This window comes from Mytilus galloprovincialis, chromosome 8 (genome assembly GCF_965363235.1).
Source record: "Mytilus galloprovincialis chromosome 8, xbMytGall1.hap1.1, whole genome shotgun sequence".
In the NCBI taxonomy this organism is placed as follows: domain Eukaryota; kingdom Metazoa; phylum Mollusca; class Bivalvia; order Mytilida; family Mytilidae; genus Mytilus; species Mytilus galloprovincialis.
The window spans coordinates 35308756-35321852 of NC_134845.1; the positions used below are offsets into that span (position 1 = coordinate 35308756).

Below are 13097 nucleotides of genomic sequence, written 5' to 3' on the forward strand. Positions count from 1 at the left end.
GTATGATTTCTTCGCTTTCAAGTAAACTATCCATGGTCACAAAGACATCATGTTTCATACTGCTTAAAAGTGTATTGGAAATATTATACAGATGAAAAGATTTGCATAAATTTGAATGAATAACATCTTTTTCTGGTGACTGCGTTCTTTGAAGGGCAGATGTTTTCTACACATTGTCATGCCAATCAAAACGTGTGGAATTTCATTAAGATATTTCGTATCTTTTACGCACTGTTTGAGATTATAGGATAAAAACTTAAAATTTATTCATTTTGTGAAGAAATTTCAGGAGCGAAAGTTTTGCAATCAGTGATATAAACAGTGGAACTTCGTTTATTTGAGTTCTAAAGTTACCATGACTACAACAAAACATCCGCACGTGCAATGAAAATGCAGGACTATATTGTTCCTGTTAAATTATTGCTTTGAAGTGCAACGAACAAAGAAATCAGGTATGTTTATTTTCACAACTTCTTTTATCTTAGCTACAAAATATATATAGTAGATAGTTTTAGGTATAAGATGTGAGGCATATTGATCATAAAGACATACATTTTTATTGAAACGAAATATTGTTGTTAAGATTTTTTTCTAATCAAATATAATTGCACTTCATTACACTTCGTTGTTCTGTGGTGTAAGTAATTAATGTTATTTACGTGTAATCCATCTGTTGTCCATTGGCGTATTAACATAAGGTAAGAGTGTTTTTTCACTTCATTACGTTTGTAGTCTCAGGTTTATATATTTTTTTTCAAATCATCAGACCGTGAAAATGTAAACACTTTATAATTAAGTAAACAATTAGAGAAAACAAATAATCTAGATTTCATTGTTTTTAATGTCAATTCATCTGTGCACACCATTGTTTTAATAGAAGAACCCGTATTATTCAGTTAACATGAGCCACTGGTATGAAAGCTTCATATCAAACCTTCCGCGGATTTTGTTAGCTTTAATGAATGTACATAAATCTGTTTTAATGAAAAAAAAAAGTAACAAACAAAAATACTGAAGTCTCGGGTCATTTTAAAAAGGAAGGAAATCATAAAAACTGACATGAATTTTATACTTAATTATTCAACAACGTAACGAATTGAACACAACTGTCATATTCTTGACGTGGTACCTGTACATGCATTTTTCAAAGAAATGTTTGGTTAAACCTGTTTTAAAGCTATTTGAACTTCCAATTGTATAACAGCTGTTTATAGTTCCGTTACTTGGGTGAGCCAACCGAAAACGAAATAATCACTTATATATTGTGACAATTTTTTGGAACCAGCAGTCATATTAACTGCAAACGTATTTCATAACTGATTAAAAAAAAAATCAAAATATACATACAAATAAATCTAACAAAGACGAAAACAAATAATATTTTAATAGTTAATAGTAAATTTGACAAAGACGAAAATGAAAAAAAGTTTTTGAGTTTGAAGTTGATACATACATAATTCAACTGATGTATAGAAATGTGGTCACCCGGACTTCACACGTATGTAGAAGTAGAACCAAGACTAAAGCAGAGATTTCTTTCTCTGTTCAGGATGTATAAATACACATCCACGTCCGATTGAAATGGCTAGGTTATATTTGAAACCACCTGTAAGGAAGGTGTGATGCTCTCATCGCATTAAAGAAAGCTTAACAACTCACTTAGTAGTATGTAGGATATGCATATTGCGAGGTTATTTAAACTGTACGCGCAAATGCGACAGACACGTCTTTTTCTGTGGTAGCCTTTTTTTCAAAATCTTAATTCTGGTCATGCCCCGGGGCATATCCCATTTATTGGTGATTTGTTTCCATCCTTAATATGATACAAATACTTGCCACTGGACGTAAAGCAAACAAATTTCAATTTATCAATCAAAATATCTTTCTTTTTTAATATACCCTTTCTTTACCAATTTGTCATCCAGCTATACACTTTCTTCACCAATTTGTCATCCAGCTATACCCTTTCTTTACCAATTTGTCATCCAGCTATACCCTTTCTTTACCAATTTGTCATTCAGCTATACCCTTTCTTAACCAATTTGTCATCCAGCTATACCCTTTCTTTACCAATTTGTCATCCAGCTATACCCTTTCTTTACCAATTTGTCATTCAGCTATACCCTTTCTTAACCAATTTGTCATCCAGCTATACCCTTTCTTTACCAATTTGTCATCCAGCTATACCCTTTATTAACCATTTTGTCATCCAGCTATACCCTTTCTTAACCAATTTGTCATCCAGCTATACCCTTTCTTTACCAATTTGTCATCCAGCTATACCCTTTCTTTACCAAAGCCATCCATAAAAGAATGTCTATGTATAATAGTCAACAAAAGAAACGATACCAGGCAATGTGTTTTCCATTTATAATGAAATTGGATACACTATTCCAAGAATAATAATAGCCCAAGTTGTCCAATTTTTACAGTGTTATTTTCTTATCAAAATAGAGAAAAGAAGATGTGGTACAAGTGTCAGTGAGACAGTTTTCTATCCCAGTCACAATTTGTAAAGGCAAACCATTACAGGTCAAAGTACGGTCTTGAACACGGAGCCTTTATTAAAGTTGGTTCACACCGAACAGCAAGCAAAAAAAAAATGATTTATTAAAAATACCCGATTTTTTTATTGGGTGGGTATTATAACTTAAAACATAAAACCTTAGCTAGTTAACTTGGTCTGCTTAAAAATTTGAATGCCTTAGCAGATATTTGAATCTCCGAAATAAAATGCCGACTTTTGTCATCATTTTCCGCAAAATAAATTTGACTATTTATTATATTGTATAATCAATTTCAGTTCAAACTAGTGTAACGTTTCTTTTGTTTACTAGTATATAAGTAAATGTACTTTTAAGTAGACTGAACTGTAATAACTTCGTAAATGTATATAAAACCGAAACTTATACAATGTCATTTATAGATAAAGACTTAACGAAAAGAGGCTGATAACTAACTTTAATATCAAAAGTTTCAACCTAATTTTATTTACGCTTGTGTTCAGGCAGATTTTCGATTTAAATCTTTTCTATTTCACATAATTATACATAAAACATTTTAATAATTATACATAAAACATTTTAATAATTATACATAAAACATTTTAATAATTTTTTAACGTTTCTTTAAATTAAGATTATAGCATATCTAAATGATTCACACTAGCATTTTTACTGAAATCAATATGATAGAACATTTTTCATATTTATGACTCATTCAAGTCAAAGATTTATCTAATTATACTTTTCCCTGTCAGAAACAAATGCTTTTTTGAATTACAATATCTCATATAATGTATTACTTTAGAGGATATGGTTTCACTTTGGGGAAAATACAAGCAAATTAATTAAATTGTAAGTAATTTTCTCTATTTAATTGGTAAGATACTTTTCGGTGTCATTTTAGCTATCAGTTCGATTAAATATTTAAAATCTAAGTAAACTATCAAAGCTTTGTTGGTTTGGATGTAAGTTGTGGAAAGTCGACCCATCATTGGTCATATGATATTCATAGATGTGTTAAAATAATATTAGGTGCAGGTGCTTGCTGAAGCTTTTATTGAACATATTCATTGAAACACCAACGTATCAAAAGAGATAAACTATCAAATCAAACACGAAAAAGCTGATAAAAGTGAAATTTTATACTACAGAGTGTTTTGTTAATGTCTTTCAAAATACATTGAGAATTTTGATATCATCTAACAGTAATAAGATGATTCTTTGTGATAATGTAATAACTCTGAAAGTATCAAAAATCCGCCATCTGCTAGCTGTACTTTTAATAGTACAATAATGGCTTTGTCGATTTTTTCAAATGTTATCATGACAAACATCGCATATCTTAAAAAAAAAAAAAAAAAAAAAAAGAACAGAAAAACAGGAAAAACACATGCACGTGTACGGAAACTATAAATCGTGCAATAGACTGTGTTTTGTTTTATTTTGTATGTTAATTAACATAATCACATCCATCCATTTTTTTATATCATTATCTTAATAAAAGCATCTTTTCTGGTAAATTCTCATAGCTCACTCGTATGGACAAACAGCAAATTGCAAAAGAGAGGACTAGGCCAAATTCATAATCCTTCCGCGGTAGTTTTTTTTGAAGGTTTGATTGCCAATGAGACTACTACAGAATGACCCACCAAAGTCAAAATGACATGGATGTAAATACAAAAAAAGAAGATGTGGTATGGCTGCCAATGAGAAAACTCTTTACAAGAGACCAAATGACACAGAAATTAATAACTATAATAGGTCTCCGTAAGGCCGTCAACAATAATTTAAGCCCATAATGCATAGTCAGCTATAAAAGGCACTAAAACTTAATATAAACATTTAATTTGCAAAAGTATCAAAAGGGATTGCATCGTGACAAGTTATATCATTCCATAGATGTGTCACAGTGAGCAGTTATAGATTGATCTTCTTTTGAAACGGCCAAGTTGTTATCTTAAAGGGAAACTCGTTAAGTATATTTATATTTTAATGCAAAACTGTTACTCTAACTTCCTTAATAATATATACTTATTTAAGAATCATTCAATGTGTTTTCATTGCGCTTCTATTTTCATAAATCTCAAATTATTTTTGCAGTGAAAAAGGGATTCTGATAAAGTCTCCCTATCGTCATAAGCTGTGCAAAATACTATCATCATAGTAAAATCTATGGTTTTGAAGTCTGACAAACCATTTAAAAATGTCAAGTCTGGCCTAAAAATATAAAAAGTAGCCACTACACATATAGATCCTTCACCCATAACATCTATATAACTTCCACATGTCACATGGGTAAAACAAATGAAAAACAGATTTAAAATTATTTCTAACATCAAATGCAATTGATTTGATTTTATTCGACTAAGCTGTGTCTTGCACAATGCAGCTAACATGGTCAAAAGCTTCGACTCAAAGACACACAGCTGTCATTACTAGTATCTGTGAGGATTAATCAACACGAGGCGCGCGCTCGAGACATTAACATGTTTAAGATGTTGCTTTTGATTGCTATTTAATGGCTTAATGGCATTCTCTAAATTCACTTTTATGAATGATGGCTATCAGATTTGCCATGAAAAGAGAAAATATGTTATTTGGAAATTGTATAAAAAATAAACAATATGATTTGTTTTGACGATTTTTATATTCTTTTTTGATCTGTTCCATGTTTGTTATAGCTAAACAGCGATCATCTGCTTGCAAGATGTGTAAATGCATGTAAACGTTTATAAAGTGTTGCACAATCACACATCATATTGCCAAAAAGGATTACAGATGGCATATCCATGAAATTTTATGTAAACATGAAAGATGATGAAAGTGATGTCGATCTGCCAAAATAAAATTTTGTTCTAAACTTAGGACGAGTTGCTATTTAATTTAAAAAATAAAATATGACTTTTTCCAAAATTGTACTAGGTACGTGCAACAACAAATTTCTATTCTCTCTATCTTTTATTTGGTAAAATAATTAGATGTTTGTCTATATATTTAACCAATCAAGATTAATACAACTGATCAAACATTTCTGATATTCGATTACTGCTAGAAGCGAACATTCTAATCTAAAAATATTTGTAGATAATATGATTCGTAGGATTGAACGTCCAATATTATATTTTGCGCTTTAGGGGAAATAGAACCGTCAATCTCTTTCTCAGTTATTGCTTTTTACAAAAATCGAATGATAGTTTCAAAACATTAAGTAAAACAGTTTAAATTACTTTGTCCTACATCTATATAATAATAAAAGAATACAAGGAATTATACATCTATCGATTAATGTTCTTTAAATCTAAAAGTTCTGTTGACACCTGAACTGTTATATACAAGAAAAAAGTAAAAAATAGTTTTTGAAGTAGCTTTGGCTCTCAAAATATCATTAAGCAGTATGTTTCTTCTATTATCACGTTCACTAGAACTAATTTATTCTCTCTAACGTCTTTTGCCTTCTATCTCTCAACAGTAGGCTTTTAATTACGTTACCATGCGATTTCACGCGCATTTTAAATTGCAACAATTACTTTTGCACGTGCTTTGCGGGAAACTGTAGATTTTCTTTCAAAATATTTATAATCGAAATCTCATTGTTCATTTTGCGAGATAATAAACAAAGTGACAGAAATAGCCTATTACCAATTGATAATGCACTTCAGAAGTCAGTTCTCCTGAAATTAAAGACCCGTTACTGTCTTGCAGTAGCAACATTAACTTTCCAAGGAATTAACTAACTTCAAAGTAGCTTGTGATATGTTAAGCAATTGTTCTAGACAAAGAATTAATTAATAGTAAACATACATCTTTTATCACTCTTTACCGATGTGTCTTTATCTCATATATGCCAATACTCATGAAGTACTTGCTACTGTGCAACATTTTAACAAACAATAATCGATAATTGATAATGCATTAATTTTGTAAATATTTTTCAACCATATTGCACCATTTCAAGTTTATTAATATTTGAATATAAATGAGTATACACCAAATACGTTGTATTTTTTTTCAATTATTATCTTTACGCACGGAGACAAACAATAATCGATAATTGATAATGCATTAATTTTGTAAATATTTTTCAACCATATTGCACCATTTCAAGTTTATTAATATTTGAATATAAATGAGTATACACCAAATACGTTGTATTTTTTTTCAATTATTATCTTTACGCACGGAGAGATTTGAACCGAGTATTATCTAGATCGATCTCAATGAATAAACTTGCCAAAAAAAATCAAAAAAAAAATCCTTGAATCATTAATTTGAATAGAATACTGTTTCTATAAAATACACGAGGTTTTCTTTTTCCTATTTTTCCTATTGAACTTGATCTAAGACTCGGAATTTATTTCACGGTGTTTTACCATTGAGGTTGTGGTTTAGCGAATACTGTGACAGTCTTGATTAACGAGAATTAAAACCTATTAGTGATGGAACTCGAGACACATGGTTATTACAGTGACAATCATTAGTACTTTAAGTTAATTCAATCATGCAAAATTATCATGGTTGGTCTGACATATAAATAAAAACAAGAGGGTTTCCCTAGTACACGGATGCCCTATCCGCACTATCATTTTCTATGTTCAGTGGATCGTGAAAATGGGGTAAAAATCTTATTTGGCATTAACATTAGAAAGAACATATCATTGGGAACATGTGTATAAGTTTCAAGTTGAGTGGAATTCAACTTCATCAAAACCTATACCTCGACAAAAAACTTCAACCTTAAGCAGGACAGACGGACGGACGAACGAACGAACAGACGAACAGACCAGAAAACATAATGTCCATAAATGTGGCATAACAATAGGGTTTTCAGAATTTCGAAAAGCAAGGAGACGAAATGTCTGAGATCCCATACAGTAAGCAAGCGGTTTCTTATTTTTCTATTCACATCAAACGACAAAGTAGCATACATGTACATACGTTTTTTATTTGATGGGGGGGGGGGGGGAGATATTTTTTTTTATAAAATACTCGTTGTGTCTCGAATTATTCATTAGAACTTAAATTAAGAGTATTGCATACAATTTTAAGAAAAGCAGTATATAAATGATATTTGATATAAGTAGCTGAATCTTCGAATGCAAGTGGATATGACGTTAAATTGTTCTTTCATATTTTTTTCTCGTTATTTATTTCTTGATATCGGGATTGACTGGAAGGACGGACATTGGGGGAGGGAGTATACGAAAAATGAATAACAAGTGAGAAGGAGTTGTATGACGGAGATAAGGGGAGTGAGTTTAAAGATAAATGAATTAGAGGTAGATTAGGCTGGTGGTACTGATACTAGTAGATAAAGTATAATGGAAATGAATTAGAAGTGAGACGGGCTTGCATAATGGATATTAATAGGATATGAAGTTTAAAATAAGTAAATTAGACGTGGGTTAAACTGGTGGGACTGATATTGAGAGAGGTAGTAAAAGAGAAGTGAATAAGAGATGGGTATACTAATTAGGAAAAGGACGGAGATTAGAAGAGGGAGTATAAAATAAAGAAAATTAGGGGTGGATTATATAAGCTAGTAGGACGGAGATTTGAATTAAGACTGAGGGAGACAGAATAAAATAAGTGAACCAGGGATGGGTTAAGCTAGTGGAACGGATATTTGGATAAGTGAATTTGAGGTGGACTGGCCTGGAAGAATGGAGATTTGGAGAGGAGCACAACATAAGAGAATTTGAGGTGGACTTAGCTGGGAGGACGAAGATTTGAAGCGAGAGTATGAGATAATTGAACATCGACCACAACTTAGTATACGAATTATGTTTCGGGTTCTAAATAGCAGATATGTGCCATAAACATGATAAAGTGACAAAAAATATTCCAAAAAATACACAATTTTAAAAAAGAAAATGTGTTGCAGTGAAAGAATCATTCAGATAAAACATTTTCGTAGGAATTCGATATCTATGTCTATCTCCGAAACATGCTGTATCGACTAACGTAAGTTGATTAGCTGTCTGTATGGCAGTTAAATAAGATTACTTTAACAAAACTCTATCTCCAAAATATTTATCTAATTTCCTTGTTGCACATCGTAGCTGCACACTTAATGCATTGTTTATATCCAACGAGACGAGCTTTTTACTTTGATGATTATTTACACAAGGGAACGTTGACAACCATAAAGACTACTTCATCAAAACAATACATGTTAATAGATGAAATGATTGCATTACAAGGGCGAAAAAAGAAAAAAAATGATTGATGAACGGAGATTATAAGTTGGATAATTTGAACATTTGTCATTTGTTTTAAAAAATAAGAATCAAGAAACGTGTTGTTATTTATATTTTATGTGAACTTCGAGCAAGGTAAGGCGTATTTTTCTGTTTATTAAAAGGATAAATTAAGATAATTTGGATAAGACATAATATGTAAATAAGATGACATACTGAGCATGGTTTATTTTTACCCCTTTATCACTACTCTTTATTTTCTTACCATCCAGAAAAAGTTGCCATCAATTTAAAAAAAGAAATAATAATTTTGTTTAAACCTAAATTTATAACTGATTTTGGCCAATTCTTAATAAGTTTTCAAGATGACTGAATTTAGATACACGTAAACATATTTATGTCAACGTATATTTGTTCCGCCTAACTGATTTCAAGTTCCCCTGGAAACTTTGTTATAAACATTTAAATAATATCTGTTTCTGTTGGAACACATATTATACTATGATTATACTATTTATTCCAAATAAAGAAATATTCGTTCCAGTGAAAAAGAGTATTTTAGAATAGTTCTTCTACTTAAAACTTATATTATGAAGGCGCTGTCATTATATAATGACTTTATTCAAAGTCTAATATGGTCGCCATAGACAATCGTAGTTTTGACATTCCTTTTACAACAGGTTTAAATATACTATTACATAACTATATATGAATCAATCTAAGTATTTTTACATTTTGTTTATTATTGGATTTTGTACGTTAGAAACAAAAAAGGACGTTCTTTTACCAAGAAAATATACAAAACATTGGTGTTACACTACATATATAGAGGCAAAACAAAAAATAATAATCATAACAATTATGTTGTACAAAAATAAAACACAGTTTAGATTCAACAGTGATGAATAAAAAGTTTAAAGAGTACAAAGCTCTATCACATGTATGAGTTATAAGTAACAGTTCTTTTTGTTGTTTTTTTGTTTTTTTTTTAATTATTTTGCTTGTTTCCTTTCCATGCAAACATTTTGGCTAAGTATACACGTACGATATCGCATACATATATTGTCCATAATTTCGTGATTGCATTTGGCAAATCCTTGTTTTTCAAATCTGTTTATATTTTTTTATGATAAACAGAAATGTTTACTTCCATTGTATTTTAGTCTACGAGAATAAAGATATAATTATATTTCTTTGACTGTACTTTGGAACACTGCTTTTATAGTGCATTAAATTATCGTTCTTCTCTTCTTTTTTTTACCAGATGATTTTCCGAGTCGAGAAAACATGCCGATAAAAATGTATTACTTTTCAGCACTACATACATAATGTAGCAGAAAAAAATGTATCTGGAAAAATGATATATACTGACTAATTTATCTTCATCATAGAAAACGATAAACCTTGTGTCATTAATCAAAATATGATTCCTTTAAGGATGTAAAAGTACATTGTATATTAACAAATGTTCTTCGTTTCTTTTTCAGGGAATTCGTTATATTTACAATGGATGTATTTGAAGTGCTTACTTTCTTCGTATTCTTCTGCGTGGTTTTGTCGGAATTTCAATGCCCAAAACAGTTGCAGACGACGGGTTGCATGTGCAAGCAATTAATATGGTGGAATAATGAAAACAAAACAATAGTCAATTGCAGCATGGCAAATTTACAAACAGTCCCTGATTTTAAAGTTTTAAATACGTATGAAATTTCGCATCTTATTCTAAGCCATAATAACATATCGGAAATTACATCTGGGGATTTTACTGACTTGATGATAAAGGAAATGGACATAAGTGCAAATCCTATCGTTTCTTTTGAAACAGTTTCTTCCATATTACCAAGACATCTAAATACACTAATAGCAAAGAAAAGTAAAATCTCTTTGGATGCAGATCTCGCGTTTTTCAGAGGATTAGAAAACCTAACTGAACTCATCCTCGACAGTAATGTTTTGGAGAATAATAACCAAACACTACCAGGAAATATCTTCAAGGATTTAAATCTAAAGTCATTAAGGAAACTAAGTCTTCAAAGCTGTGAAATTGGCGGAATACATTCAAAAGCTTTCACTGGATTAGGACAACTCGAAGAGCTAGACTTGAGTTATAATTACTTGGAGGAAGTTCCGGAAGCAATTCAAAGTCTTTATCATTTAAAGAAGTTAATTTTGTTGGGAAATAACGTTATGCATTTAAAAGATAATACATTTCATGGATTACAATACCTACACGATTTGAATCTTAATGTGAACGAAATCTCTAAAATTGACGTCCATGCTTTTTCTGGACTAGAACATTCCTTAAAAGATATAAGACTTCATTATAACAATTTGAATACTATTCCATATGAAGCATTGCGAAAATTGAAAAACTTGTCCTTCCTAGTTCTTTCTAGAAATAACATCACATTGATTCCAAAAGATGCCTTCGTTGGAGTGACAAATTTAAGAATATTGGAATTGGATAGTAATACACTTACATATTACGATGAAATGTTTAATGGATTGGAAAATTCTCTGGAAACTCTGACATTGCGCGAAACAGGACTTCGGGTTCTTCCGGTACGATCGTTATTGTTCTTAAAACGCTTGACCGACCTGGATGTGTCACATAACAGGATTATTAGCTTGTCATATGGGGATATTGGCAAACTGAAGTTGAAAACCGTTGATATTAGTCACAATCATTTGACTATAATCCAACCTGATACATTTATTGGTATAAGTAGAACAATCGGACTTGATTTAGATAATAATAAGCTCACAAATTTATCGTTCGTATTGCATGTCACTCCGTGTGCTTTTAGTTACATTGATGTCAGCGGAAATGACGTCATATGTGATTGTGACACAGAGAAAATAATAAATAGTGGAATTGTGTTAGGTGTTGGACCAACTGGTAATTGTAAAATAGAAGATGATCCTTCGAATCATAAATACAAATTAGGAACAACAGCGTTATCTAGAGAACTCGAAGATCGTTGTAATAGAACCGAGCGCGTATTTGATTGTCAAACCATGGAGCTCCAAGCAAGCACTGCATCTTTAATTACAAAATCTTTAAATTTTGTTTTTACATGTACACTATTGTGTTATTTCGTTTCCATGTACAGGTGAAGTTCTTACGAGCACAATTGTGAATTGATATCTTCCCTACCATCAGTCGACAGGACATTATTATGTTGATAAGGTGACTGAACAGGATCCAGACAGTCCTAACCGTAAACAAACATTCCTTACAGTCTACTTTACCTGGATTTGAACTCTAAGTCTTCCAGTGTGCATAAAACTATATGGGAATTGCAAAAAGTGCATACTTTCTTTTAAACATGAGGAAAACATGAAAGAAAAATGTTCTTTAAGAACACGATGTTCAGACTGAACTCTAAGCAGACTTTTACATTATAGAGTTGTTGAGATCTTAAATGTGTTTGGATCAGTCCTTATGACGTAACGATTCAGCACAGAACAGAAAGATTATTAAAATAGGCTTAAATACTCATTTTTTTCATCAAGATTAACGTAGCGTGATGATTTTTAATTGAAAAATAGTAAATGTTTGTAAGTTGTTGTCCAAAAATAAAAGTTGTAGTGTTTTTGATAAATCAGATTATACATACAACTTTAAGTATCTAAACTGAGGTATGGTGCTAAATTTTCATTGGTCTGACAGTTGCTTTTATGCACTTTTTTTCAAATGAAAGATGGAAATTTAAAACCAATTTACTGCCCCAATTACCGGATAAGGCAAAGGTATATCTTCTAAATTCGTTTTTTAAGGTTCCCTCCTCCTCATAAGTAGTGCATAGAAAATAATTGAACACAATGGATATTTCATAAAACAATACGGTTCTAGGTTATATCTAGTTATATCCAAAATAAATATGATATGAAATTCATTACTATAACAAAGCACGTGATTCCAGTATTCATTTGGTTATTTCATAAATGGATTCATATCTCTTGTATTGGATTAATGAATTTTGTACATCAGTAAACTTCTAATATACAGAATTCCTGGGGCTTTTCATCGCGATGACCGTGAGGTCATTCCGATGTATTGCTGCCGACGAGATTTCCATTTACGTAACTTTCGTGTTTGACTGGTAACCGATCTATAAACAGATTTATCACATAGTTGTTATGAATACCTTAGATTTTGCACATGCAATAACCTCAAAATTGCCCGGGGCAAAAAAGAGTATATTGATATTGTGCCCTCCAAATGACGTAACGTCATTGCGTCCTTAACGACAATGGCGAACAATGACGGTTCAAAATTCCCGCGTTTGTGTATTGCCATATTCCAAAATTCTCGCGTTTGTGTTTTCTAAAATAAGTGGAAATGTGACAATAAATTTCTATGAAGTAAATGATAAAAACTAAAATGAAAATG

General features: G+C 31.1%; 1 protein-coding gene across 1 annotated transcript; it reads left to right on the forward strand.

The window, feature by feature from the left end:
- Positions 1 to 12338, forward strand: LOC143085665 (podocan-like protein 1). The gene is made up of 2 exons (XM_076262153.1): positions 1 to 452; positions 10189 to 12338. The coding sequence occupies exon 2, from the start codon at positions 10208 to 10210 to the stop codon at positions 11816 to 11818; it is 1611 nt and encodes a 536-aa protein (XP_076118268.1). The 5' UTR covers positions 1 to 452; positions 10189 to 10207; the 3' UTR covers positions 11819 to 12338.
- Positions 12339 to 13097: the final 759 nt, after the last annotated feature.